The sequence below is a fragment of the Diabrotica virgifera genome, chromosome 3 (assembly GCF_917563875.1).
Source record: "Diabrotica virgifera virgifera chromosome 3, PGI_DIABVI_V3a".
NCBI lineage: Eukaryota > Metazoa > Arthropoda > Insecta > Coleoptera > Chrysomelidae > Diabrotica > Diabrotica virgifera.
In genome coordinates, this window is record NC_065445.1 from 146,222,777 (window position 1) to 146,248,278 (window position 25,502).

The following is a 25,502-nucleotide window of genomic DNA, read 5'->3' on the forward strand; positions in this document are numbered from 1 at the left end:
TGGTCTCCCGTTCCGCCCCTCGTCTTCCACACTTTCACGCCCCTCCTGAAACTCTTTATGCCATCGAAATATCTGGGCACGACTAAGAGCACTATCACCATGCATTTTTACAATTTTAGCGTACGTTTCCGAAGCTGTTTCGCCCAATTTGGCGCAAAATTTTTATCGCGACGCGTTGCTCTAGATTTCGTTTCTCCATTTTCGTGACGAGCACCACTAACACTTGTCTACTCAACACGACACCGCAGGCGAACTAAACAAGCTCGAGTGATGGTCAATATATCAATCAAAAGGGGAAAGGATGCCGGGGAAGTGGATAGGAATTTGAAGGTCGCAGGTTTGCTACAAGCACGGCAATAAAATCAGTCTCATTACTTAATTGTCATACCTCGTAGCTTCATAATCTAAAGAAGCGAAAGGGTTGATCTCCCAAGTTATTATTGATACAATTTCAAACTTAGTGCAAAAAATTTATAGGGATTTACATAAAATTGGCTACAAAATTTAGCAGGATTTAAAAAACTCGAATTTTATTTCGTTTTATGGGGTTTTAGAACAAGCAAAACTTTTTATCAAGAATGGCATTTTTCGCTAAAATTGAAAATAAAAAAGTTTTTCCTCTTGGGCACCCCATCCGTGGACACACTGTATGTCCAAAATAAGTTCGGAATTCGATAAACTGACTAATTCTAAGCAACTTTTGTTCTATAGAGTTTTTTCACCAAGTCAATACTTTTCGAGTTATTTGCGAGTGAATTTGTTCATTTTTAAACAAAATAACCACGTTTTTAGACTGTTTTTCGCAAATAACTCAAAAAGTAAGTATTTTGTCGAAAAAAATATTTTTAATAAAAATATAGTTTGTAAAAAAATGAAAAAATGGTGCATATATTAAGTCTGTAGACCTAGTAGAAGCACAGTTGTAGCTAATGAAATGTAGGTTCTTATTCGTCAAATTTCAAATCGAATATTTCATCGAGAAATAACCAAAAAACGGAACACTTTTCGGGGGACACTCATTTCAACTTTTTTTTTATAAAAAAAGGTTTATTTTTGTTTTAAAAAAAAACTTCTAACCTTAAAAGTAAGTGAGTTATGCTCAAAATATTGTTGGTACCTTTTATTTTTTGGTAAAAAGAATCGCGAAAAGCACACCCTAATTAGCATATCAAATAAAATTAATCTCAGCTAAGTCTCAGCGGTTCAAAGTGCTTATTTTTGAAAAGGCTGTAGTTAAAATGGCTTGAACGAGTCACTAATCCCGAGTGTATGCAAACTTTGAACAGCCGTAGCATAATCGATTTTTGTCTAACAGGAAATCAAAAAGTCCAAAATATTCAGAAAAGTAAAACGTACATTTTATTACTTCTTGAGATTTTTGGTATTACTAATGATTTTTAAGATATTTCTAAAAAGAGCATTTTTTTCAAAATTAAAAATTTTCAAAATTTTATTTTAAAACCTTTTTTTTTCAAAGATAAGCACGTTTAATCGATGAAACTTACAGATCATATAGACACAACATAAATAAAGCAACATGTGAAGCGGTAACGATTAATTCTATTTAAGTTGTTAATTAGGGGGTGATTTTCCAGATTTTTTTATGCCAAATCAAAACGGACCAACTGTATTTTGAGCGTAACTTGCTCAAATTTGATGCTAGAATATTTTTTTATAAAAATGGACATAAAGCTTTTTAAAAAACTCTTTAAAAAAGTTGTAATGAGTTTTTTCCAAAAAGTGGTTCATTTTTTGTTATTTCATGTTGAAGTATTGATTTGAAGTTTGGCGAATATGAACCTATTTTTCTTTAGCTATAACTCTGCTTCTACTAGGTCTAGAGACTTCATGTATACACCATTTTTTTTTCAATTTTTTACAAGCTATACTTTTGCTAACAATGGTTTTTTATACTTAAATACTTACTTTTTATGCTAAATACTTACTTTTTGAATTATTTGCGAAAAATTTTTTAAAAACGTGTTTGTTTTGTTGAAAAATGAACATATCCACTCGCAAATAACTCGAAAAATATTGAGTTAGTAAAAAAACTGTATAGAATAAAAGTTGCTTAGAATTAGGTATTTTATCGAATTTCGGACTTACTTCGAACGTATGTTTTTCACCCCCGAGAAGGGGTGAAAGTCACCCCCAGGGCAAAAGCACACATCGGCACAATATCACTTTTTTTCTTTGACATGTTGGCTATGCGTATGCCAAATTTTATGTCAATCCAAACGGTTCTTTAAAATTTACAGCAAAAACCTTCAAATAATCTGAGCCGTCAAGCTGATGTATTTCTTTAATAACATTTTTATCTATTTTTTTTTGTTCCCTAAAATTTTTTCATCCAACCTAACTTTACTTGCTAATGGAACTCTTTGCATTTAATGCCATTATATATTGGCGATCATCATCATTTGAACTTCGTTAGCTGAAATTCACTTTCTTATGCTGCATGTTTCAGATTGCTTTCAGAATTTATGAAGTTAACACATTATAGCAATAAAACGTTTATACGAATTTATTTTAACATGTTTACAGTTTGAATTTATCTTATACACTAACCTAAAATTAACATAATCGTTCCTTATATACTAAAATACGTTCTTCCAGAAGGTTCCAGAAAAACTGATCCGCCCAACTCTATTCCTCGCGCTCTAGCTTCCAGTTACGTCGTTATAGTGGGTGAATTCTCTAGAAATTAGGCTCCGCCTACCAGATCCGAGTGGCAACCGTTACAGGGGTCGGTAAAAAGTAACTCTTTCGTTCTTCTTCTTCTTTTGGCATCATAACCCTGGATGGGTCTTTGCCTGTCTGGCTATGTCCCTCCATTCAGATCTCTCTTGTGCGCTTCTCCTCCATTGTATTATATTCATGGTTTTCAGGTCGTCTTCCACGTCATCCAACCATCTCGTCCTGGGCCTTCCTTTTTTTCGCCTTCCTACCGGCTTCCACTGTAATATCTTCTTTGTCGTTTTGGTATCTTCTTGTCGCTGAACATGTCCCCGCCATGATAGTCTTTGACTTTTTACAAATCTTACAATATCATACCCTTCATTCAGTTCGTTAACCTCGTCGTTTCTCCTGATTCTCCATGTGCCGTCTTCCTCTTGCACCGGGACATATGCTTTTCTCAGTATCTTTCTCTCGAATGTTCTGAATTGGGCTTCATCCTTTTCGTCATTACCCAGGTTTTACAACCATAGGTTACAAGTTACAACGGATCTAATCAAGGTTCAACTCTTTCGTTATAATATGTAATATTCTGCTCGTATTTCCCCTGATTTTCCGACAAGGAGGCAAAATATTCAAATATCTCAAACTGAATGTATCTACTGTCCTGATATTTTGCCAATATTTAACATATTTCGACAGTAAAGTATTATTTTGTATTTTGACAACGAAACCCGATTTGGGCTTCGAAACGTTAATAAAATCATTTTTTGGTAAAATTGTAGCTTATTTCCATTCGAAATAGTTGATTATAAAAATGCCACAAGGAAATAGCTTCAGAACAACAGTAAAATATTGTTGTAAAAACCTAATTGTAAACTTAAGATTCGATATTTACTGTATGAAAACAATGTATACAGGTAGTGTAGTATTACAGCGACATAATGTATTTTAATCTTTAGGAATAAAAGATTAAAAGTCTCCTACTCACGCCCACCAGGGACAGGCATGAAAGATTCAAATCTCTACATTACAAATCTTCCAAAAAACATTACTGAACAAGAAATAGATAACATATTTAGGAAATTTGGCGAAATTGTACAAAGAACGCTGTTAAAAGATAAAATTACTGGAATGCCAAGGGGAGTTGCTTTTGTAAGGTTAGTATTATAGTACAGTAAAACTTCGGTATAACGGACTAATTGGGGTGACGGGGTGTCCGTTAAAGCCGAAAGTCCGTTGTATAAAAATAGGTTTAAAATATGTAAATAAAAAAACTTTTTTTAGAAAGTTTTGTACTCACTTTTGTAGTTTGCTTATTTTTTATAATTAGAAATGTGTCTGCATTATGCTACAATAAAATTTTTATTAAAATTCTTTGTAAAATACAAGGACGTTTTTTTTTCATATTTGACCGGAACTTTTTGTCTATTATATCCGAAGTCCGTTAAATAGAGGTCCATTATATCGAGATTTTACTGTTCTTATTTTATAATTAAAAATTTTTTGCAACATTTGTCCTCCCTATAAGATTATTGTTTATTTTTTTTAATGTTTAAGTTGAGTGCGTCTCAATGTTTCGCTACACTTGTAGGTAATTTCGAGAAAAGGGTGGGCTATTATTGTTCACAGTACCTAGTATTCAATATACCTAGAAGCCAAAAACCAACTGACAATAATATTGAAACCATGTCGCTCTTCAATGGTTGTAGTAGTCACTAACAGTTTACCCATAACGTAAATATTTACATAAAAGTATTAAATAAAGTCCAAAATTTATATTTACACAATGAAATTATCGATCGAGTTAGCAAATACAAATATTTAGGCACTTTTGTAAATGAAGACCACGATAGCTCAGCAGAAATCAAAATAAGAATAGAAAAAGCCAGATCCATATTCACTAAAATGAAGAGAGTTTTCTGTGGAAGAGATTTGAGTCTCGAAATGAAACTTCGCCTGATGAGATGTTACGTACTTTCTGTGCTGTTCTACGGAATGGAGTCATGGACGCTGAAAAAGATTGATATCAAAAAATTGGAGGCATTTGAACTGTGAATGTATCGCAGAATCTTGAGAATATCATGGACGGAGAGAGTCACAAACGTCGAGGTCTTGAGAAGAATTAATAAAGAAAAGGAAGTCATATTTACGATCAAAAAACGAAAACTGCAATACTTGGGACACATTACAAGAGGCGAAAGATATGAACTGCTTCGAGTAATTATGCAGGGGAAGATAGCTGGAAAAAGATCCATAGGAAGAAGACGAAACTCCTGGCTAAAGAATCTACGGGAATGGTATAGCTGTAGCAACAACGAATTGTTTCGGTCAGCAGTTTCGAAAATACGTATAGCCCTGATGATCGCCAACCTTCGGAACGAAGATGGCACTTGAAAAAGAAGATTAAATAAATAAATATTTACTATGGTCGTACAGCTGGTTCCAAAAAAAACTGATACGACTCTTAAAGCGTATTTTGTAGAAAATTGAGCAGTGTATTTTGAAGGATAAATACTTATTATTTACATACTGTCACTCACTGCCAAATCTTAAAATTTGTCAGATAACTTATTCTGTTCAACCTCAAAAAATGGCTCCATATGCTAGCAAAGAAAAAAAGCAAGAATTGTAACGAAATTAGAAGATGGTTGGTCACTATCTGCCGCGTAGCGAGCCATTTTAACATAAACAACAGTTTTTAATATTAATAAAAGATGGAGAGCAAGAAACTCTCGAAAGAAAGCAAGGTTCTGGAAGAACAAAAATATCTACCGCTCATGAAGATCGTACGGTTTTGGAGAGATTAGAAGAGAATCCTTTTGAAGATGCGAAAACTGCAAGAATTATGTCACAGTTTCCGGGAAGAAAGCCAACAACTTGGCGCAGAATTATTAAAGCATCGCGTCTTAGGTACCGAACCGCAGCCAAAAAACAAGCTTAATATTTCTATTAATATTATTTCTTAATATTATTCCTTAATATTCTATTTAGACCTTAATAATTATTACAATTTATGAATTAACATATGTAATAAGTTGTTTGTTGTTTGTTTGTTTATTTTATTATTTGTCTGTCATAATAAATATAATATAATGTCAGACCAATCAAATACACTGCTCAAAATGATCAAATCTTACTAAGAGTCGTATCAGTTTTTTTAGGAACCAGCTGTACATTCTTCTTGATGTGCCTATCCTTGACGAATGTTGTCAATCATCATGACAATCTTTATCTTATCTACAGCTGCGCGGAAAGCTGCACTGATGGTGTGTTGAACCAAGTTCTGAGGTTCTGTAACCAGGATGTTCTTCTTACTGGACCCCGCTTTCTAAATATGTTTCCTTGTATAATGGCTTGTAGGAGGCCATATCTGGATATTCATTTCGCATAATGTGTCCGAAGTATTGTAAGTTTCGAGATTTGATGGTGATCAGTAGAAAAACCTACCTCTTGGTTTTTCTTCATTCTTCTGAGGACCTCCTAGCCACATGTCAATACGTCTACTCCGAAGGAACATTTGCTGATTAACGACACAAAAATCAGGTCTTTAAAAATGATTTCAGCGGATTCAGGTTTCACTTCTCTCGATACCTTGATTTGGGTATGTGAATTCGCGATGTCATGTCGCAATGACGACCTCTCGTGGAACTAGTTTCACGGAGCTGTTTAATGTCAAATCATTGTCAAACTTTGGAATTTCAAACGCGCGAAACAATTTTCATTTTGTTTAGGTAGGTACATGTTTTAAATTAATTGTTGGGTGCTATAATTGAATCAACTTTTTAATTATTGAACTGACAAGTAATCTGTAACATCACCAATTAAGTCCGACGCCGAAACGGCTGACATCAACTTGGCTCGCCGTCCAAATGGCCACGCCGAAACGGCGACGCCGAGATGTCACCCCCCCCCCCAAATTTTGCGCATACGCTCTTAAATTCTGGCAACTGTCAGATTTAAGTAAAATGTCATTCAATGATTTGAAACATTCTTAAAATCCTATATGACGTCAAAATTAATGAAGCCCCAAAAGAAAGGTTTGATATAGTCGGTTCGCTAAACTCGGACACACAACTACTGGCAAGTAATTTTGCCAATTTGGTAAAATTGGCAAAAAAAAATAATTACTAAATGGTTAATAATTACTAAAAAATTAGTAATTTTGCCAATTTTGGTAAAATTGGCAAAAAACAAAAAAGTTACCTACTAACATCATTAGCCAGTTGTGTCTGAGTTTAGCGAACCGGCTATATGAACTTTACGTGAAATATACCACTAATACATATTAAAAACGATAAAAACAAACACGAAGTTGCGAGATATCTTTATCCACTTGTGTTCTCATTTGTATCTATTCGTTTAGATTTGCTAAGGGCGAAGAAGCACAAGCGGCGATCAATGGCTTGCATGGAACAACGTTGGCAGGTTCGATGCTACCTCTTAGTGTAAGAGTAGCTGAAGATCATGGAAGACAGAAGGCACAGTATGTGGACGTGTGGGATCCGATGGGTTTTAATAGAGGTACATTTAACATTATAAAAATAGTTTCTTTTATTTTTATATGCTTTTTTAATTATTTTATTCTTTTGGGTAGAGTATCATGTAAACAGTTAAATTACATATAGGGTGTCCCAAAAGTAGCGGGATGGTCAAATATTCGCGAAATGAACATAGGATCGGAAAACTGAAAAATACGTGTTAAATATTTTTCAAAAATCTGTCGAATAAAACTAAACACTACCTCCACTCCAACCCCTGGAGGTGAGGTGGGGGGTAACTTTAAATCTTAAATAGAAACCCCCAGTTTTGTTGCAGATTTGGTTTCTTTACGTAAAAGTAAACAACTTTTATTCAAGATATTTTTTCGAATTGTGGATAGATGGCGCTATAATCGGAAAAAACGATTTATCGTGATACCTAAAAAAATTATAGAAACAGTCTAATAACATCTCAAGAAATACACTTCCAAATGAAAAACCAAAAATCACGGTATAATATTTTTCAAAAACCTATCGAATGACACCAAACTCGACCCCCCACTCCACCACCTGGAGGTGAGGTGAGGGGTAACTTTAAAATATTACGCTTTTAACTAAGTAACACCCCATCTCTAGGCGGTGGAGTGGAGGGTCGTGTTTGGTGCCATTCGATAGGTTTTTGAAAAATATTTGACATGTGTTTTTGATTTATCATTTGGAAGTGTATTTCTCAAGATATTAGACCGTATGTATCTATAATTTACCTATGCCGACCTATGGTATCACAATAAATCGATTTTTCCGATAATAACGCCATCTATCCACAATTAGAAAAAAATGTCTTGAATAAATGTTACTTATTATTTTATGAGGAATCAAAATCTGCAATAAAAATGGGGTTTCCTATTTAATATTTTAAAGTTGCCCCCACTCCACCTTCAGGGGATGGAGTGGGGGCGGTAGTGTTTGGTGTCATTCGATAGATTTTTAAAAAATTTGGAACACGATTTTTCAGTTTTAACACCCTGTATATTAGTGGTTTGAGAATAGATAGGAGAATAGTTTTAGACTAGGAAGTTTAAGTACTCATTTACCGTAAGAGATACGAAAACATAGATTTAGGTAAAAGTTGGAGCATATAATAATATAGGACCTTGCTTTGAAAATATTTTTAAGTATACTAAGCCACCCATATTGGCAGGCTGAAACAAACTTATCATTGTGTGTGTGTGTGTGTGTGTGTGTGTGTGTGTGTGTGTGTGTGTGAAAAAATGGCTTGGATGCGAGTCCGTTAGCCACATATTTTTATTTTATTTTTACCTCAATTTATTAGTTTTGTTATATTTATACGTATTTCACTTAAATGATTATATTTCTTTCTTTCAAGTAGTTTATGAGTAATTTAAATATTTCCATTTTATGACAACTTAGTAGATATTCTATACTAATTGGAAAATGAACTTTTGTGTTTGTCGTAAATTGTAATATAATTGATTTATATATCTCTCGTTAATTTTGCATTCCAAGAAAATATGGTTTAAATCTCTAATCGAAACATTATCACAAAAACATACTGATGAATTAATTATTCCTAATTTGTGCAGATGTGCCTCATATTTCCCGTGTCGAGTTTTTAATCTGACGATAGTAGAAATATCTTGCTTTGGCAGGTTATATTTAAATATGTATTCAGGTGGCGGAGGAAGTTCTTGATGTAAAGAAAAATATAAATTTTTTGACATGCTTGTAATATTTTTCCATTCTTTTTTCCATATTTTATTTATTCTAACTTTGACGTCATTTATTGCATCTGTCGATAAGATGTGAGTTAGTATCTCACCTTTTTTTATTGCATCTTTGGCCAACTCATCCACTTTCTCATTACCCAGTATACCGGCATGCCCTTTTGCCCATATAAATACTACTTCCACTTTAGACAAATTATTTTTTATATTACATAAAATTTTTGATTTGTATGAACTAAAATCAGTATTTTCAATTGCATATATTGCAGATCTGGAGTCTGTTATTATCACAGCTTTTTCAATATTATTCTCTTTGATCCATTCTAGAGCTTTTTCGATGGCTATAATCTCAGCTGTAAAAATACTACTAATACTATCATTATTTAATGGATTATTCTGTATATTTTTTACATTTTTGGACTCTCCTCGATGTTCTCCTTTTTGTAATATAAGGTTTTGAAATGTTATACAACGTAGTTTAAAAGATAATTATGTTTTTTTTATTAATTTCGTAGCAACATTATCAGCCTATAGGATTGTAAAGATTTGACATCAAAAAATCTATTTATGTACAAACTATTTTTAATACAGTCTACTATTGTTCAAAATTATTCTTCTTCTTGCAGTACCGTCTCCTATCGGAGGTTGGCTACCATCACAGCAATTTTAACTTTGTTGGTTGCAGCTCTGAACAACTGTATTGAACTGCACCCATACCACTCCCTTAAATTTCGCAACCAGGAAATCCTCCTACGTCCCACATTTCTCTTTCCCGAGATTTTTCCTTGGATTATGAGTCTTAGCAGAGAGTACTTTTCTCCTCTCATTATGTGGCCTAGATACTCCAGTTTTTTCGTTTGTATGGTTTCTATGACTTCGCATTCCTTCCCCATCTTCAGCAAAACATCTTGATTTGTTACTCTTTCTGTCCATGGTATTTTCCACATTCTCCTGTAACACCACATCTCGAATGCCTCAATGTTTTTGATGTTTATTTTTTTCATTGTCCAAGCTTCCATGCCGTACAGCAGAACGGAGAAAACATAGCACCTTAACATTCTCGTTCTTAAGTTTATATTTATGTGGCTGCATAGGAACTTTTTCATTTTGACAAACGATTGTCTCGCTATCTCAATTCGTCTCTTGATTTCTCATGTCTGGTCATTAGTATCAGTGAAGCAAACCCCTAAATATTTGTAGGACGTAACTCTTTCAACTGGCTGATTATTTATGGTTAAATATGTGGTATCACGTTAAAATTATTAACATAGCGTAATATTTAATTTTGATCTACAGGATTGGTCGAGACTTGGAATGGTATTTTCTGAGTTTGCTTTCCCTATACTTAAATGCTTTAATTTGTGAGTTACTCGGGATTCTTTGAACCAAACATTAATTGCAACAACAATTAGGTGAAATTTTATTAGGTTGGCCGTGAAAATATTCAACCAAAAATAATTTTTCGAAAAAAAAATACATTATAGCTTCACGTTTATTGAAAACTTTTGTAAAATACATTTTACTACTACTTCGGTTTACATCGTTCTCCGACGCCTTCCGACTCCTAACCGCCATTATTCTCTGTTTATCCATGGATCTGGAGGGATTTCTCTTTCCTTTAGTTTTTTTCAATTCCCTCCCTCCAGCGTCTTCTCGGCCTTCCTTTTTTTTTCTTCTCCCTTGTGGTATCACGTCAAAATCTGATTGGGGATCCTGTCATCTGGCATTCTCTGTACATGGCCGTACCATATTTTTTTTTGTTTTTATGTCATCAATAATTATTGTATGCGTGACTCCCATCATTTCTCGTATTCTCTCATTTGGTATCCGATCTCTTCTTGATTTGCCTACTGCTCTTCTCCAGGAGTCCATTTCTGTTCCAAGTAACATTTCTCTATTCTTTGTTTCATTGGCCAAACTTCACTGCCATATGTGATTACACTTTTAAGTATGGTATTGTATATGAGCTGTTTGTTCGCTTTAGATATTGTTTGGTCCCACAGAATGCTGTTCATGGTATCATGGATAATATGATGATTTTCTACCCTGTATGTTTCTGTCTTATAGCAGCATCGAGTGTTCCATCTTGAGTTATCTTCATGCTCAGATGTATTTATCACAGTGTTTAATTTTGACCCCATCGTCTAATGTAATGGACTGCTTTGTCTCTCCAACACACATGCCTTGAGTTTTCTTAACGTTGACTTCGAGACCCCATTTGTTATATTTTTCTATTAGCTTCCGCATCATGTAATTCAATAGAATTACATGATGCGGATACAGGCTACGTCGATAGAAATAGATCGTATAGTGAAGTAGCCAACTGGTTCAACGATACTTTTCCAAACCATTCTCTTATTCATAAGGCGACGGTACAAAAAATTGTAAAGCGCTTTGAGAAAACTGGACTATTATAAATAACAATAAAACTTTAGATTTAATGCGTATATGGCATAAGAATTCGTTTAAACCATACAAAATCCAGTTGTTGCAAGAATTAAATGAAGATGACTACTACCATAGATTACAGTTTAGTGAGGTAATTATGAATAAAATTGTAGCTTACGAGAACTTCATTAACGGGATATGTTTTGCCGACGAAGCAATATTTATAGTACGTTCTTTAACGGTAAAATATTGCAAAACCTCTAAATTTTAAAGAACCTCTTGGATTGACATGAAATTTGGCACACACATAGCTAACAAGTCAAAGAAAAAAAGTGATATTGTGCCGATGTGTGCTTTTGCCCTGGGGTGGTTTTCACCCCCTCTTGGAGGTGAAAAAATATACGTTCAAAGTAAGTCCGGAAATGGATAAACTGACTGATTTTAAGTAACTTTTGTTCCATAGAGTTTTTTCATTAAGTCAATACTTTTCGAGTTATTTGCCAGTGAATATATTTATTTTTTCAACAAAATAACCGCGCTCTTAGACGGTTTTTCGCAAATAACTCAAAAAATAAGTATTTTGTCGAAAAAAACATTCTTGGCAAAAATATAGCCTGTAAATTTTTTTAAAAAATGGTGTATATACCACGTCTCTATACCTAGTAGAAACGGAGTTATATCTAATGAAAAATAGGTTCATATTCGTCAAATTCCAAATGGAATACTTTAACGTGAAATAACCAAAAATGAAGCACATTTCGGAGAAAATTCATTACAACTTATTTAAAGTGTTTAAAAAAAGCTTCATTTTTGTTTTATAAAAAATAAAAAACTTAAAATTAGTCAGTTTATCCATTTCCGTACTTATTTTGCATATATTTTTTCACCCCCAGGGCAAAAGCACACATCGGCACAATATCACTTTTTTTCTTTGACATGTAAGCTATGCGTATGCCAAATTTCATGTCAATCCAAGGGGTTGTTTAAAATTTAGAGCAAAAACCGTGAAAGAATGTACAATTAGACTGTTTGGGAAAGTAAATCGCCAAACTTTAAGGTATTCGAGTGACGTAAATCCACACATGGATACGTGAAAACTATACTCAGACCACAAAAACTAAATTTGTATGGTCGGGCATAGTGGATACTCAGATAATTGGGCCTTTTTATAGAAGGAAATTTAATAAGCGGTATTTACGACTTGCTACTTAGAAATGAAATAAATTGTACTTGTCGTGAAAAACAAGTTTACAGCGTTTTAATGAGATCTGATTTCAGCAAGACGGAGCTCCAACTCATTTTGGTGGATTGGTAGATTAGGTATTGAATGATCTCCTCCTTCTCCTGTTTGTGTAAATTTGAAATATCTTATGCTAGGGGAGCCCAAGTGGAGATTTTTGCAGTTACTCGAGCGCGTCAAATTAGATTGTCATATGGGGAGAAATCTTGTACCTTGTAAATGTACCCCTACCATATAATGGATCTTAACACAGGGGAACTCGATAAGGGGGGTCCGAAAAAATCTTTCCTTAGAAACACTCGCAATCGTCAGATTAAGATAAGTTAAGTACGTGCAGAACAGTGTATATTTCAAAAATGTGACAGTTTGAGCGGGGCGAAGGAAACGGGTGAGTCACAAAGTTTCACAAGAAAAAAGCGAATATTTCGAGAAATAAACGTCAAATCGAAAAACTAAAAAATCGTTTTCAATATTTTTCGAAAATCTATCGAATGATACCAAACAGGAACCCCGCGATAAATTGCGAAATGAACATCAGATCGAAAAACTGACAAATACACGTACATATTCATTTTTTATTTTTTTGAACAAATGGCACCAAACACGACCCCTCACGGAGGTGGGGTGGGGGGCTACTTTAACATCTAAAATAGGAACCCCCATTTTTTATTGCAGATTCGGATTCTTTATGTAAAAATAAGTAACTTTTATTCGAGACATTTTTTTGAATTCTAGATAGATGGCGCTGTAATCGGAAAAAACGATTGTTGGAGATGAAAAATTAATTTAAAAAATGAAAAGTCCTCCACTTTATGGAAAACTTTACTTAACTTTTTTTGGCTTTAGGACCTAATCTTCACAACCTAACAGGTCCCCATAACGCTCGAGTAACTACAAATTTAGCATACATTCCTCCCCTACTATTATATTTATTTCAATAAATAGATAATGTTCATTGTAGAGAAAAATTTAAAGTATTTTAAATGAGAAGAAAGCAGCTGCTTACTAAAACTAATTTTGTGAGTTATGTATCAACCTTTATTTTTTTCACGAATCTAAATTGCTTCCTCTGAGTTTTAAATAAATTACTGTAGTTTCTTTAAGTCTTTTATCGAGCACAAAAGTTAGCATACAATATAATTAATCAATATCTTTTTAACAGACCGTTTGCAAAGTATTGCCTTTTTTCACTATTTTCACTGCTATTGCTATTTCACAAAGTTGACTGTGAAATGAAGTTGACATTCTGAAGGACCAACTTGTGAAAAATATAAAACATGGCACGCAAAAATTGGACAGGTGTTTGTAAAAAACTTTAAAAAGTTTGGACTGTTTGTGGGTAGTACCAGAATTTAACTATGGTGATGGTAATTATACCGGAAACGAACCTGTTATTTTTTTAGTTTTTGTCACTTTTTTGTTTTTTTTTTAATTTTTTTTATGTAATATATTTTTTTTCTTAATGAATAGTTGCATAGAACAACTTTGAGGTTTAAATAATGAATATTGTAATGTGGGTGTCCCATAAGCATTAGTAAAATATGCAAAAGCATTAGCATATAGTTTTTCATATGGCTATGGTTTTTCGGGATTTCAGGTTTCAATAAATTCCTTTTATGTGGATTCCTTGTATTTCCCCAGTTTTATTTTCTGATTTTTAGGTCTTGCTGTTATTTATTGTTGTTACATTATTTTTAACATATTCGTAATCATTCTGATTTTTTTGTATAAGCTCGGTCAAATGAAACATAACTTTGGTCAGGTTAGCCTTGGAAACAGTTGTAAGCACTCAACTGACGATCTGAAATGTTAGATATGTTTGTACACGTCACACTAATCAGTTTCTATCATTTTGTATTGTGACTGCTATTTTAAGTATAGTGACTTCAAAATGGCGTTTGTTGTTAACAATCCGTCCAAATATAATCAGCACGCGGTCATACTAATTTCAACCTTCTGCGGGCAAGGTCATGTTAACACGTTTTTTCAACCATGATGGACCCTTGCTCATTGAGTTAACGGAACCTAGAGTGTATATTAACGAAAACCTGTATAATGAAACTTTAAACAAGGTTAATCAAGCAATATAACCAAAACGACCAGAAAAGCTTGACATTCCTCTGCACGACAACGCTCGGCCTTATGTCGCCGAAGAAGTGAAAAAATACAACGAAAGAAATAGAGGATATTAGAGTATCCACGCTATAGTTCCGATTTATCGCTCTACGATTTTCACATCTTTGGGCCACTGAAAATGGCGTTAAAAGGTAATCGTTTTTAAATGGACGAAGAAATACAAAATGCCTTAAAAGAATTCTTCAACCTACAGCTACAAGAATTCTTTAAACAGAGTATGCATCGGTTGGTGAAACAATGGGCTATGTGCCTTAAATATATGTAGTAGTAATTAATTGTACTTATGTTTACCGATAATTTTTTTCTGGATCAAAGATACGTTTCAATTGAACAAGCCCAATATACACCGATGAGAGCGCTAATAACCGGAAAAATAACCCAAAAGATGGAAAACATAATACATTGTGAAATAAAAAGAGATGAAACTAATAGAGGTGGAAATTGTCGATATAAACGTATAAAATAACATTACCTTACATAAAATTACGTACATAAAATTTGGTCATTTTTGATGTCTCATATTTCCTAAACCTGTTGGCTGATTTAGGTGATTTTTTGAACATGTTATAGCCTGATTCTTAAGCAATACCATTGTAATGTTATTGTTGCAAAACAGGTAAATCTTAATTGTCCACCGGGTGTACCACTCAAACTGTGTTTTTTTCTCAAAGTTCGCATCACTCTGTGGAATATTCTAGCATTTATAAAATACTGAAATTAAAAAACAACTATAGCCTCAGGTTTTCTTAACATTATGTTTTTTGATTTATTCGTTTATATTGAATAATAAAAAAGTTAGGTACTTTAACAACTAGACATGTTCTTTATCGATACACGGTGTTTCTAAATAAGTGCGGCAAACTTTAAGGGGTAATTCTGCATTAAAAAATAATGACAGTTGGCTTTACAAACGTATGTCCGCAAATGTTTCGTTTCCGAGATACGGGATGTTGAATTTTTTCTTCCAATCTGACGATTTATTTATTGCTTTAAAACCAGTTGAGATATGCAAATGAAATTTGGTAGGTTCTAAGAGATATTTATTGCGGATTGTTTTGCATAAAATTAAGTATTTTATATTCACCATTAGCGTGCATACGGGTAATATGATTGGTCATATTACACGTACGCGCGCTAATGGTGAATATTAAATTCTTAATTGTATGTCAAAAATGTGCAATAACTACGTCTTAAAACCCACCAAATTTCATTGGCATATTATCTCAACTGGTTTTAAAGCAATAAAATAAATCGTCAGTTTGTAAGAGAAAATTCAACATCCCGTATCTCGAAAACGAAACATTTGCGGACATACGTTTATAAAGCCAACTGTCATTATTTTTTCATGCAAAATTACCCCTTAAAGTTTGTCACACTTATTTAGACACACCGTGTATAGTATAGTATAGTTGATCCAAAAGATGACATAACCCAGACATCCAAAGAGAAAGTTATCCTTCAACACCAAATTGTTCTATATGGTCCACACAATGTCCAGAAAAAAGTCACACCATTTTGAGCGTCGGGTTTGGGGGGGAGAAGGGGGAGAAATCGGTAAATTCGTAGTTTTTTAAGTTTTTCGCCAATATTTCTAAAACTATGCGGTTTAGCATGAACAAACCTCTACAGAATTGTTCTACATTAAATTTGAAATAAAAAAGGCCCTATGCATAATCTTTCTAAAATGAATGGTTCCAAAGTTACGGAGGTAGTATAGTATAACTGGTCCAAAAAAAGGCCTAACCAAAACATCCAAAGTAAAAGTTTTCCTCCAACACCAAAATGTTCTATATGGTTCACATATTGTTCAGTAAAAAGTTATACCACTTTGAGCGTCCGATTTGGGAGGGAGATGGGAGAGAAGCTGGTAAATTAGTAGTTTTTTTAAGTTTTTCGTCAATATTTCTAAAACTATGCTTTGTCGTAAACAATGTTATATACAAAAATGTTATACATGAAATTTAAAACAAAATATGTTGTATACATAATTGTTATAAAATCAACGGTTCCAGAGTTACAGAGGGTGAAAAGTCGAAGTTTTCGATACTTTTTATATTTATTAGGCAATATTTATGATATAACTATACCAAAAACCCAGACATCCAAAGTGAAAGTTATCCTCCAACACTAAATTGTTCTATATGGTCCACATAATGTTCAGAAAAAAGTCACACCATTTTGAGCGTCGGGTTTGGGGGGGAGAGGGGAGAGAAATCGGTAAATATAAAAAGTATCGAAAACCTCCACTTTTCACCCTCCGTAACTCTGGAACCGTTGATTTTATAACAATTATGCATAGAACCTTTTTTGTTTTAAATTTTATGTAGAATATTTTTCTATAGAACATTCCTTACGCTAAAGCATAATTTTAGAAATATTGACGAAAAACTTGAAAAAACTACAAATTTACCGGCTTCTCCCCCATCTCCCCCCCCCCCCAAACCGGACGCTCAAAATGGTGTAACTTTTTGCTGAACAATATGTGGACCATATAGAACAATTTGGTGTTGAAGGAAAACTTTTACTTTGGATGTCTGGGTTATGCCTTTTTTTGGACCAATTATACTATACTACCTCCGTAACTTTGGAACCGTTCATTTTAGTAGAGTTATGCATAGGGCCTTTTTTGTTTCAAATTTAATGTAGAACAATTTTGTGTAGAGGATTGTTCATGCTAAATCGCTTAGTTTTAGAAATATTGACGAAAAACGTAAAAAACTATGAATTTGCAGATTTCTCCCCCTCTCCCCCCCTCCCCCCAAACCCGACGCTTTATTGAACCCCTGAACATTATGTGGACCATATAGAACAATTTGGTGTTGGAGGATAACTTTCACTTTGGATGTCTGGGTTTGGGTCTAACTATACCATACTAGTATTGATGAAGAACATGTCTAGTTGTTAAAGTACCTAACTTTTTATTATCCAACTTAAATGAATGAATCAAAAAACAGAATGTTAAGAAAACCTGAGGCTATAGTTGGGTTTTAATCTCAGTATTTTATAAATGCTAGAATATTCCACAGGGTGATGCGAACTTTGAGAAAAAAACACAGTTTGATTGGTACACCTGGTATACAATGAAAATTTATACTTAGATCACTTAAATCGGCCACCAGGTTTAGGAACTATGAGACATCAAATATGACCAAATTTTTAAGTGGGCCGATTTCTATGCACGTAAGTTTAGTTTCCCACATTTAGACGTCTGTGACAGGAGTATTTTATAAAATTTTCCTGTCACAATGACAGTTTTATAATGTTTTCCATCTTTTTCATTATTTTGCCGGTTATTAGCGCGCATCACTGTATAGTATTGTCGCTTCCTGTTTTTTCCTTTTGTATTCCTTTATAGTTTTTCATCTGATACAATTTGTATCCATGTCATCCATGCTTGTTTCTTATTCACTTTTTTGCCTTTGTCCTATTGCCTATTGTTGTTACCTATGACAGTTTCTACACCTTCAGTTGTGGCCGTTTGTAGTTTTTGCTATGTCTTCTGCTCATTTATTGTTTATTTTCTCTGTTTTTATTTTATTTTTTTCATACATTTATTTTCATACATTTTGATGTATGTGACACTTATTGCTCTGAAATCCATTATAGTCTAGGCGCCAGAGGGGTCACCGTGTCATATTCAATTCTGATGGACAAACTCAACGGTTTCTTATGGATTTTTGGCTGCTGATTACGAATTTCGAGGGGGGATTTCGATCCGAGTGGTCAAAAAATTGTTATAAACAATTTAATTGTTTATAAATTGTTTATAAGGCTCTGGCTCATAAACTAAAAGAGATAAAAAAAAGTTTTAAATAAAATTTGTTCCTTAATAAAAAACGAAGAAAAAACCGTTTACTAAACTTAAATCTAACAATTAGAACTCAAGATATTGTAAAATTAGTGCACAATGCAAATTGCAAAATAAGTATTTTTCGAAGCTTTATCGATCGTAACTCGGCTTCTACGCAAGCAAATAAGTCTTAGAAGATGTCGTTTTAAAGCTTAATTAACAGGCTTCCAAACAAAGTTTGTTAAATTACTTGATTTTCATTTGTTTTAAAGTTATACCCGTTTGAAGTTACAATTTTCTTAAAAATATTGTACATTCATTTGTTTATAAGGGTTTCAAGCAAATTTGAGCTATAAACATTTATACTTTAATGAACAATAATGATAGAAAAACTCAAAAGGAACAATTTGAGGTTATGAAAATGTTCATAAGTTTATGTTTGGCCAAGATGTCGATATTTTAATGGCGCGCGCTATGAGGCGCAAGATCGGCTCACCGCGTAAAGGTTCACGCGCTAACTTCTCGATGCAAATTATAATTTCTATGTATACATACGTTATCTTCATTTTTCATATTTGGTGATCCTAATAAAATTTTATCATATAATTCTTATAATTAAATCATCATACTGTACCTCGTATCACCTTTCATTCAATTTACATTGTCTTCTATATTTGCACTAAATGAGAAAAAAACATTAAAAACTAATGTTTCAGAAGTATAACTAAAAAGTAAGTTGATATTATTTATTAATACTATTTTTACAAACATTTTTTTTCATGCATGAGATATACAGGGAATATCAGCTTTTTTACATCTGCATAAGTTCTTAGCGAAATTTTAACAGTTACATGGTGGTACAAGTCTGTTCTTGTAGGCAGTAAAACTAAAACTTTTTGAGGCTTGAGAGTCTAATTATCTATATGATATCCATATAAAGTGGATCTAGTTCTTTTGCAGCATCATCAAGGCCCGTCAATTGTGTGTATGCCGCCACATCATAAATGCTCGTTTTATATGCAATGATGATGCTGCAAAAGAACTCGATCCATTTTTATATGGATATCACATATTGGCTCATTTTCATGCGTAGAAGCCGAGTTACGATCGATAAAGCGTCAAAGAATACATACTTACTTGACTGTGAGCCACTCTTGCGCCTCATAGCGCGCCATTAAAATATCGACATCTTAGCCAAAAATAAACTTACGAACATTTTCGTAAGCTCAAATTGTTTCTTTTGAGTTGTTTTATCATTATTGTTAATTAAAGTATAAATGTTTATAGCTCAAGTTTGCTTGAAACCATTATAAACAAATTAATGTACAATTTTTTTAAGAAAATTATAACTTCAAACGGGTATAACTTTAAAACAAATGAAGATCAAATAATTTAACAAACTTTGTTTGGAAGCCTCTTAATTAAGCTTTAAAAGGACACCTTATAAGGCTCATTTGCATGCGTAGAAGCCGAGTTACGATCAGTAAAGCTTCGAAAAATACTTATTTTGCAATTTGCATTGTGCACTAATTTTACAATATCTTGAGTTCTAATTGTCGAATTTAAGTTTAGTAAACGGTTGTTTCCTCGTTTTTTATTAGGGAACAAATTTTATTTGAAACATTTTTTTTATCTCTTAGTTTATGAGCCAGAGCCTTATAAACAATTAAATTGTTTATAAAAATTTTTTGACCACTCGGATCGAAATCCCCCTCGAAATTCGTAATCAGCAGCCCAAAATCCATAAGAAACCGTTGAGTTTGTCCATCAGAATTGAAAATGACACGGTGACCTCTATTTGGCGCCTATACTTTGTTTCTTAGTTTTTAATATATCCCAAAATTATTTTGCTTTTAAGGTGATACAGTAGCGATCAACAGGTAGCCAAAACGCGTTCCAAGATTGCGGCTGTAATTTTGAATATTTTTTCGAGATATTTGGCACACGTATTCGTATATAATAAAGAATGGCGGTACAGAGCCCAATTTGAAAAATATATTAATATGTGGAAATTACTTTGTAATTAAATACAATATTTAAAAAACGAGCCTGTACCGCCATTAAGAAGAACAAAAAAATACACTTTCTTCTAATAAACTTTTTTATCCGATGCCTAGATTTTGTGTCATTTTGGAACTACTAAAATTTTTTATTTCATTAGTAGTTCCAAAATGACACAAAATCTAGGCATCGGATAAAAAAGTTTATTTGAAGAAAGTGTATTTTTTTGTTCTTATTAATGGCGGTACAGGCTCGTTTTTTTAATATTGTATTTAATTACAGAGTAATTTCCACATATTAATATACTTTTCAAATTGGGCTCTGTATTACAGCCGCAATCTTGGAACGCGTTTTCGCTACCTGTTGATCGCTACTGTTTCCTCTTAATGTATTTCCATCAGCTCGTGCTAAACTTTGTTACTGTTTTTTTTAATTCATATTTATTAATTTGTATGTTTGTATTATTTTGTATATTTATATATTTATTAATTTGTGCAAATATCTCGATTAATCATAAAGCCATCTTATTATTTTAAATATTATGTTTAAATACATGTTTAATAAATTATATCATAATTTCTTTTCTCATATTTCAACAACTTCTTCGTTCTTTGTATTACTGGTTTCTTTCTTTTTATTATTCTTTTTATTCATACATAGATAAAATCTGTACAGTTTTTGTTAAATAATTAAATAGTGGTAAATTTATTACTCTTAAAATTGTTCGATGCAACCCTTCAGATATTGAGATTTTTGTGTACAAACTAGTAATTGAAATATTGCGCATTTTATTTTAGAATCTGAAGAATCATTTTCATTTGGAGACGAAGGTCCTGACTTAGAAGAAATTCTTATTACTGAAGTGTCATATAGAAGACCCCTCTGGGACTTATCAATTCACTCGACGAAAATGCAAATTGACAATCTTTGGGAGCAGATCTATCGTGTATTTAAGAATAAATATTCGATAGGTTTTCTAACTAACATGTGGTCTAATCTTAAAGAAGGCTATATAAGAGATAAGAGATCATTTCCGTATTACTATCAAATGAGATTTTTGGATGAGTTTGAAAATGTTGCTCTATGTGGATCTAGTCGAAGGCATACAGGAAGTCCTTTAGGAAAAAAATTAAAAATGGATTACCAGCCACCTTCACCTGACGGCGTTGATGATTTTTTGCAACTGTTGGGAGAAGGCTTACGTAGATTGCCCGCTGGAAACAGAACTAAGTTACAGTTTAAATTTGTGGAATTACTTAAAGATGAAGAATCGCGTATATCAGATTAACTTTTTAATATGTCTGTCTATCGTCGTCACCCTGACTTAAGCACCCTTCGAGGTTCATAGTTTCCTTAATAATACTCGTTCAGTCTTCGCTATCCCTCGTCTTCCTCCGACGCGCACTTACTCCCATGCTTCTCATATCTTCCTCGATGAATGAATGAATGAATCTTTTTCTAGGTTCTGCTCTTGGTCTCTGCCTAATGGATCGGTCTATCAAGGAGTAGTTTTCTTGCTGGATCATTTTACTTCATTCGCATTACATGTCATACCCACCTCAGACGTCCTATTTTAATGTGTTCCTAGTATATTCTGTACAGTTCTACACGCCACCGTCATTCGCCGCTCCGTAAATTCTTCTCTCTACCTTCCTCTCAAAGCATTCTAACCAGTTTTCAAAATCATCTTAGATTCGTATGTTAGGATTAGGCGTATTATTGTTTTGTAAAGCTTCACACTTGTATTTCTTGATAAATTTGCAAATTTGAAAAGGAATTGTGCCCAAAATAGCACCTGTGAGCCATACAAATTCTGCAGTAATGCTATTGTCAATGTTGACAAGTGCTCTTAAGTACATACAATATTTAACTACCTGACTGACGTTATCTTCTAAATATCACAAAACAAAAACTTTTAGGGAGCACAATTGTATAAAGCACGTAATACTGAATCACATTTTTGTTAATAATTTTTTGTAAACTCAATTAAGATTTACTTTTTTAAAATTAGTCTAAATTGCTTAGCCCATTCAGTGCCAGGGGCTTTTTGGTAGGTATTGCCTACCTCAGTTTTTGAGCTAAGTAAAGTATCTATCATCATTATAGGATGATGTATTTTAAGGAATTATTAAACGAAAGGATACAACCACCACTACAACAACAACGGCAGCAGCAGGCACAACAGGAAGTACAACAACAAGAACTTAGGAAAGATGGAGAAGAGAATAAATTAACTAGACCTCTAACGCTAGAGGAGGTTCTAACGGCAATTCAAATACAAAAAGCCATAAAGCGCCGGGAATAGATAAAATACCGGCAGAAGTATTCAAGCAAGGAGGAAAAAATTTGACACAACAGATGTACCGGCTAATACAAGAAATGTGGAGAGAAGAAAAAATCCCCCAACAATGGAAGAAAGTATAATCTGCCCTATTCCTAAAAAAGGAGATAGACTGTTATGTCAGAATTATAGCGGCATCTCTTTACTTTGTTCGGGATACAAAATCTTCACAAATATTCTTATTGAAGACTTCAACCTCTCAGTGAAATTTACTGAGTTTACTCAGCACCAAATATCAAGTGTCAATATCTGCATAAGCGTGGTGTGTTAGGTGTCTTCGTTATAGCACAATACACTAAACTGCAGAGTATACGGTGGGCAGAGCACGTGGTCCGCATGTCTAAGAATACCAGATAATTGCTAAATTCAAGGAAAAATACCTGTTGGAAGACGATGTCTAGATGAGGATGCCAATAACCTCATAAACACGCGTTCATGGAAAAGAACATCAGCAAATCGAAATTATTGGAGAAGCTTGCTGAAGGAGCCCAGGGCCTGGTTTAGGCTGTAGTGCCATTGGATGGATGGAAAGTATCTATTAACATATTTTATTGTCCAAATACTAATAACAAACAAAAAGTCGTTTCCAAGACCTACTACGATATAACTCGTAGTGTAAATTTGGTGCGTATTTCAGCCGATCAAAATTACGTAGGTACCAACTGTTGTTTAGTACACATGCGATGACCTCTATATAACATCTGATGGCATCAGAAAGAGGGTCTGCGTTTATATGATCAGTCTCATTCGACTCGAGTATTTATATTGCAAAATACAAAAGACATTAGCAAGTGGACTCTAGTTCTTCTTCTTTTTATGTAGACATTACTGTCTGTTTTTTCAATGTGCCTCCAGAAAGTTGTTCCATCGTTTTCGTGGTCTTCCAACTGATCGTCTTTCTATTGGGGAACCGTCTCTTGCCGTCTTTACTACTCTATTTGTTGTTATTGGGCGTATGTGGTCATTCCATTCTACTCTTCTGTTTCTTACCCAGTTATTAATGTTCACTTGCATCTCCGTCGTATATCTGTACTTCTAGCTCTGCCCCATATAGAGTCTTACCATCGATTTTTCGAAGGGTTTTCATCTCATCTGTTTCGAGCAACCTTTTTGTCCTCTCTGTGTCAGGTCGTGTTTCTGCCGCATATGCCATTATTGGTCTGATGACTGTTTTGTAAATTCTGCCTTTCATTTCTTTTCCGATATTTTTATTTCTCCATATTGTATCATTCAGGAAACATGCGGCTCTATTTACTTTAGTCCCTTGATCTTCTACTTATGTTGCGTCCATTCCATTCCCAGCTTCAATTGGGTCAGTTAGTTCATCTTCTACTTTTACTTTTATTGTGTTGTTTTCGTAGATATTTTCGATCGTTTTAATTATTCCTAGAGGTACCTGTCTTGACTGTAACAAATGGACAACGTCCTTTAATTTGACACTGTCAAATGCTTTTTTAAGGTCCACGAAACATAAATGTGCCGGTTTGTTGTATTCTAATGATGTCCTCTTGAACTTGCCTCATTATAAATATAGCGTCAGTGCATGATCTTCCCGACCTGTTGAAGAAAAACCCTTTTGTTATTCTGTTATAATGTCATTCAGTTTGTTTGTTATAACTTTGGTTGTTAAGTTTAATGTTGTGCTTAATAAGTTAGTTCCTCTGTAATTATCTGGGTCCGATTTGTCTCCTTTTTTGAAGAGAGGTATTAGAATGCTTGATCTCTATTATTGTGGTATTCTGGTTTTTTTTATTATTATTTTTTGTAGTAGTTTTAATAGTTGTTTAGTCAGACCTTGTCCTCCGTACTTTAGGAGTTCGTTCGATATTTTGTCCTCTCCTGTCTCCTGGTTATTTTTTTTTCTTCCACTTCCTTTACCTCGCCCTCCTCGATGTTTATTTCTTCGTTAGTCGTAACTTCAGGTGTTGGTGGTTCATTATCGTCATCTTTAGCAAATGGAGATCGGAAGTAGTCTACCCATGTTTCCTTCTGAATGTGTTGCGTTTTTATTAATTCGTTCATCTCTTTTCTCGTGTGGAACGATGCGGACTCGATTTGAAATAAAAATTATAAATTTCTACAAGCATAAGTATGCGGCAGGGCCAGTACTACAACAAATATTTATTAAAAGTTGATAATAATTACAAAGGTTTTACTATATCTAGTAAACTAGATTACTGGGAGGAAAACTAGAACACCACTGGCTCGAAGGCACCACGAAAATTGCTGCAGTCCTGGTAGAGTATAAGCGGGTTGTATTTAAGGTGAAGCGTCGGTATATTTGTAAAAATTTTTTTTTTAGGAAAATGAGGACGCCTGACTGCGAGAAAGTTGTAATTTAGAATATAGAATTTTTTCATGTTTTTGTTTGTTTTTTTTTGCTGGTATTCCCTCCACCGCCACCAGAGTCAGTATATGCATATTTATGTAAAAATAATTTTTGAGGAAAATGAGTACGCCTGACTGCGGGAAAGTTGTAATTTAAAATATAGAATTTTTTCATGTTTTTTGTTTTTTTTGCCGGTATCCCCTCCACCGCTACCAGCGTCGGTATACAGGGTGTTTGGTAAATAATGGGCCATAGCTTAACCTAAGATTCTTGAGCTTAAAATAGGCCGACTTAGCTAACTTACCTTAGTACGAAAGTTGATAATAACCGAAATACAGGGTGTCAAAGTTAAACTTTTATTTTATTTATTCTTAT

General features: G+C 33.7%; 1 protein-coding gene across 3 annotated transcripts in view; it reads left to right on the top strand.

The window, feature by feature from the left end:
- The window catches only part of LOC114339637 (sex-lethal homolog), a 148,570-nt gene extending 123,409 nt beyond the window's left edge, over nt 1-25,161 (top strand). For all 3 annotated transcript variants that reach the window (XM_050646928.1, XM_028290290.2, XM_028290291.2), the window contains 3 exons: nt 3,639-3,836; nt 7,043-7,200; nt 21,255-25,161. In XM_050646928.1, the coding sequence (XP_050502885.1) occupies nt 3,639-3,836; nt 7,043-7,200; nt 21,255-21,745 (847 nt within the window). In that variant the 3' untranslated portion in view covers nt 21,746-25,161. The remainder of the gene's footprint in view (nt 1-3,638; nt 3,837-7,042; nt 7,201-21,254) is intronic.
- The last annotated feature ends 341 nt before the right edge of the window (nt 25,162-25,502 follow it).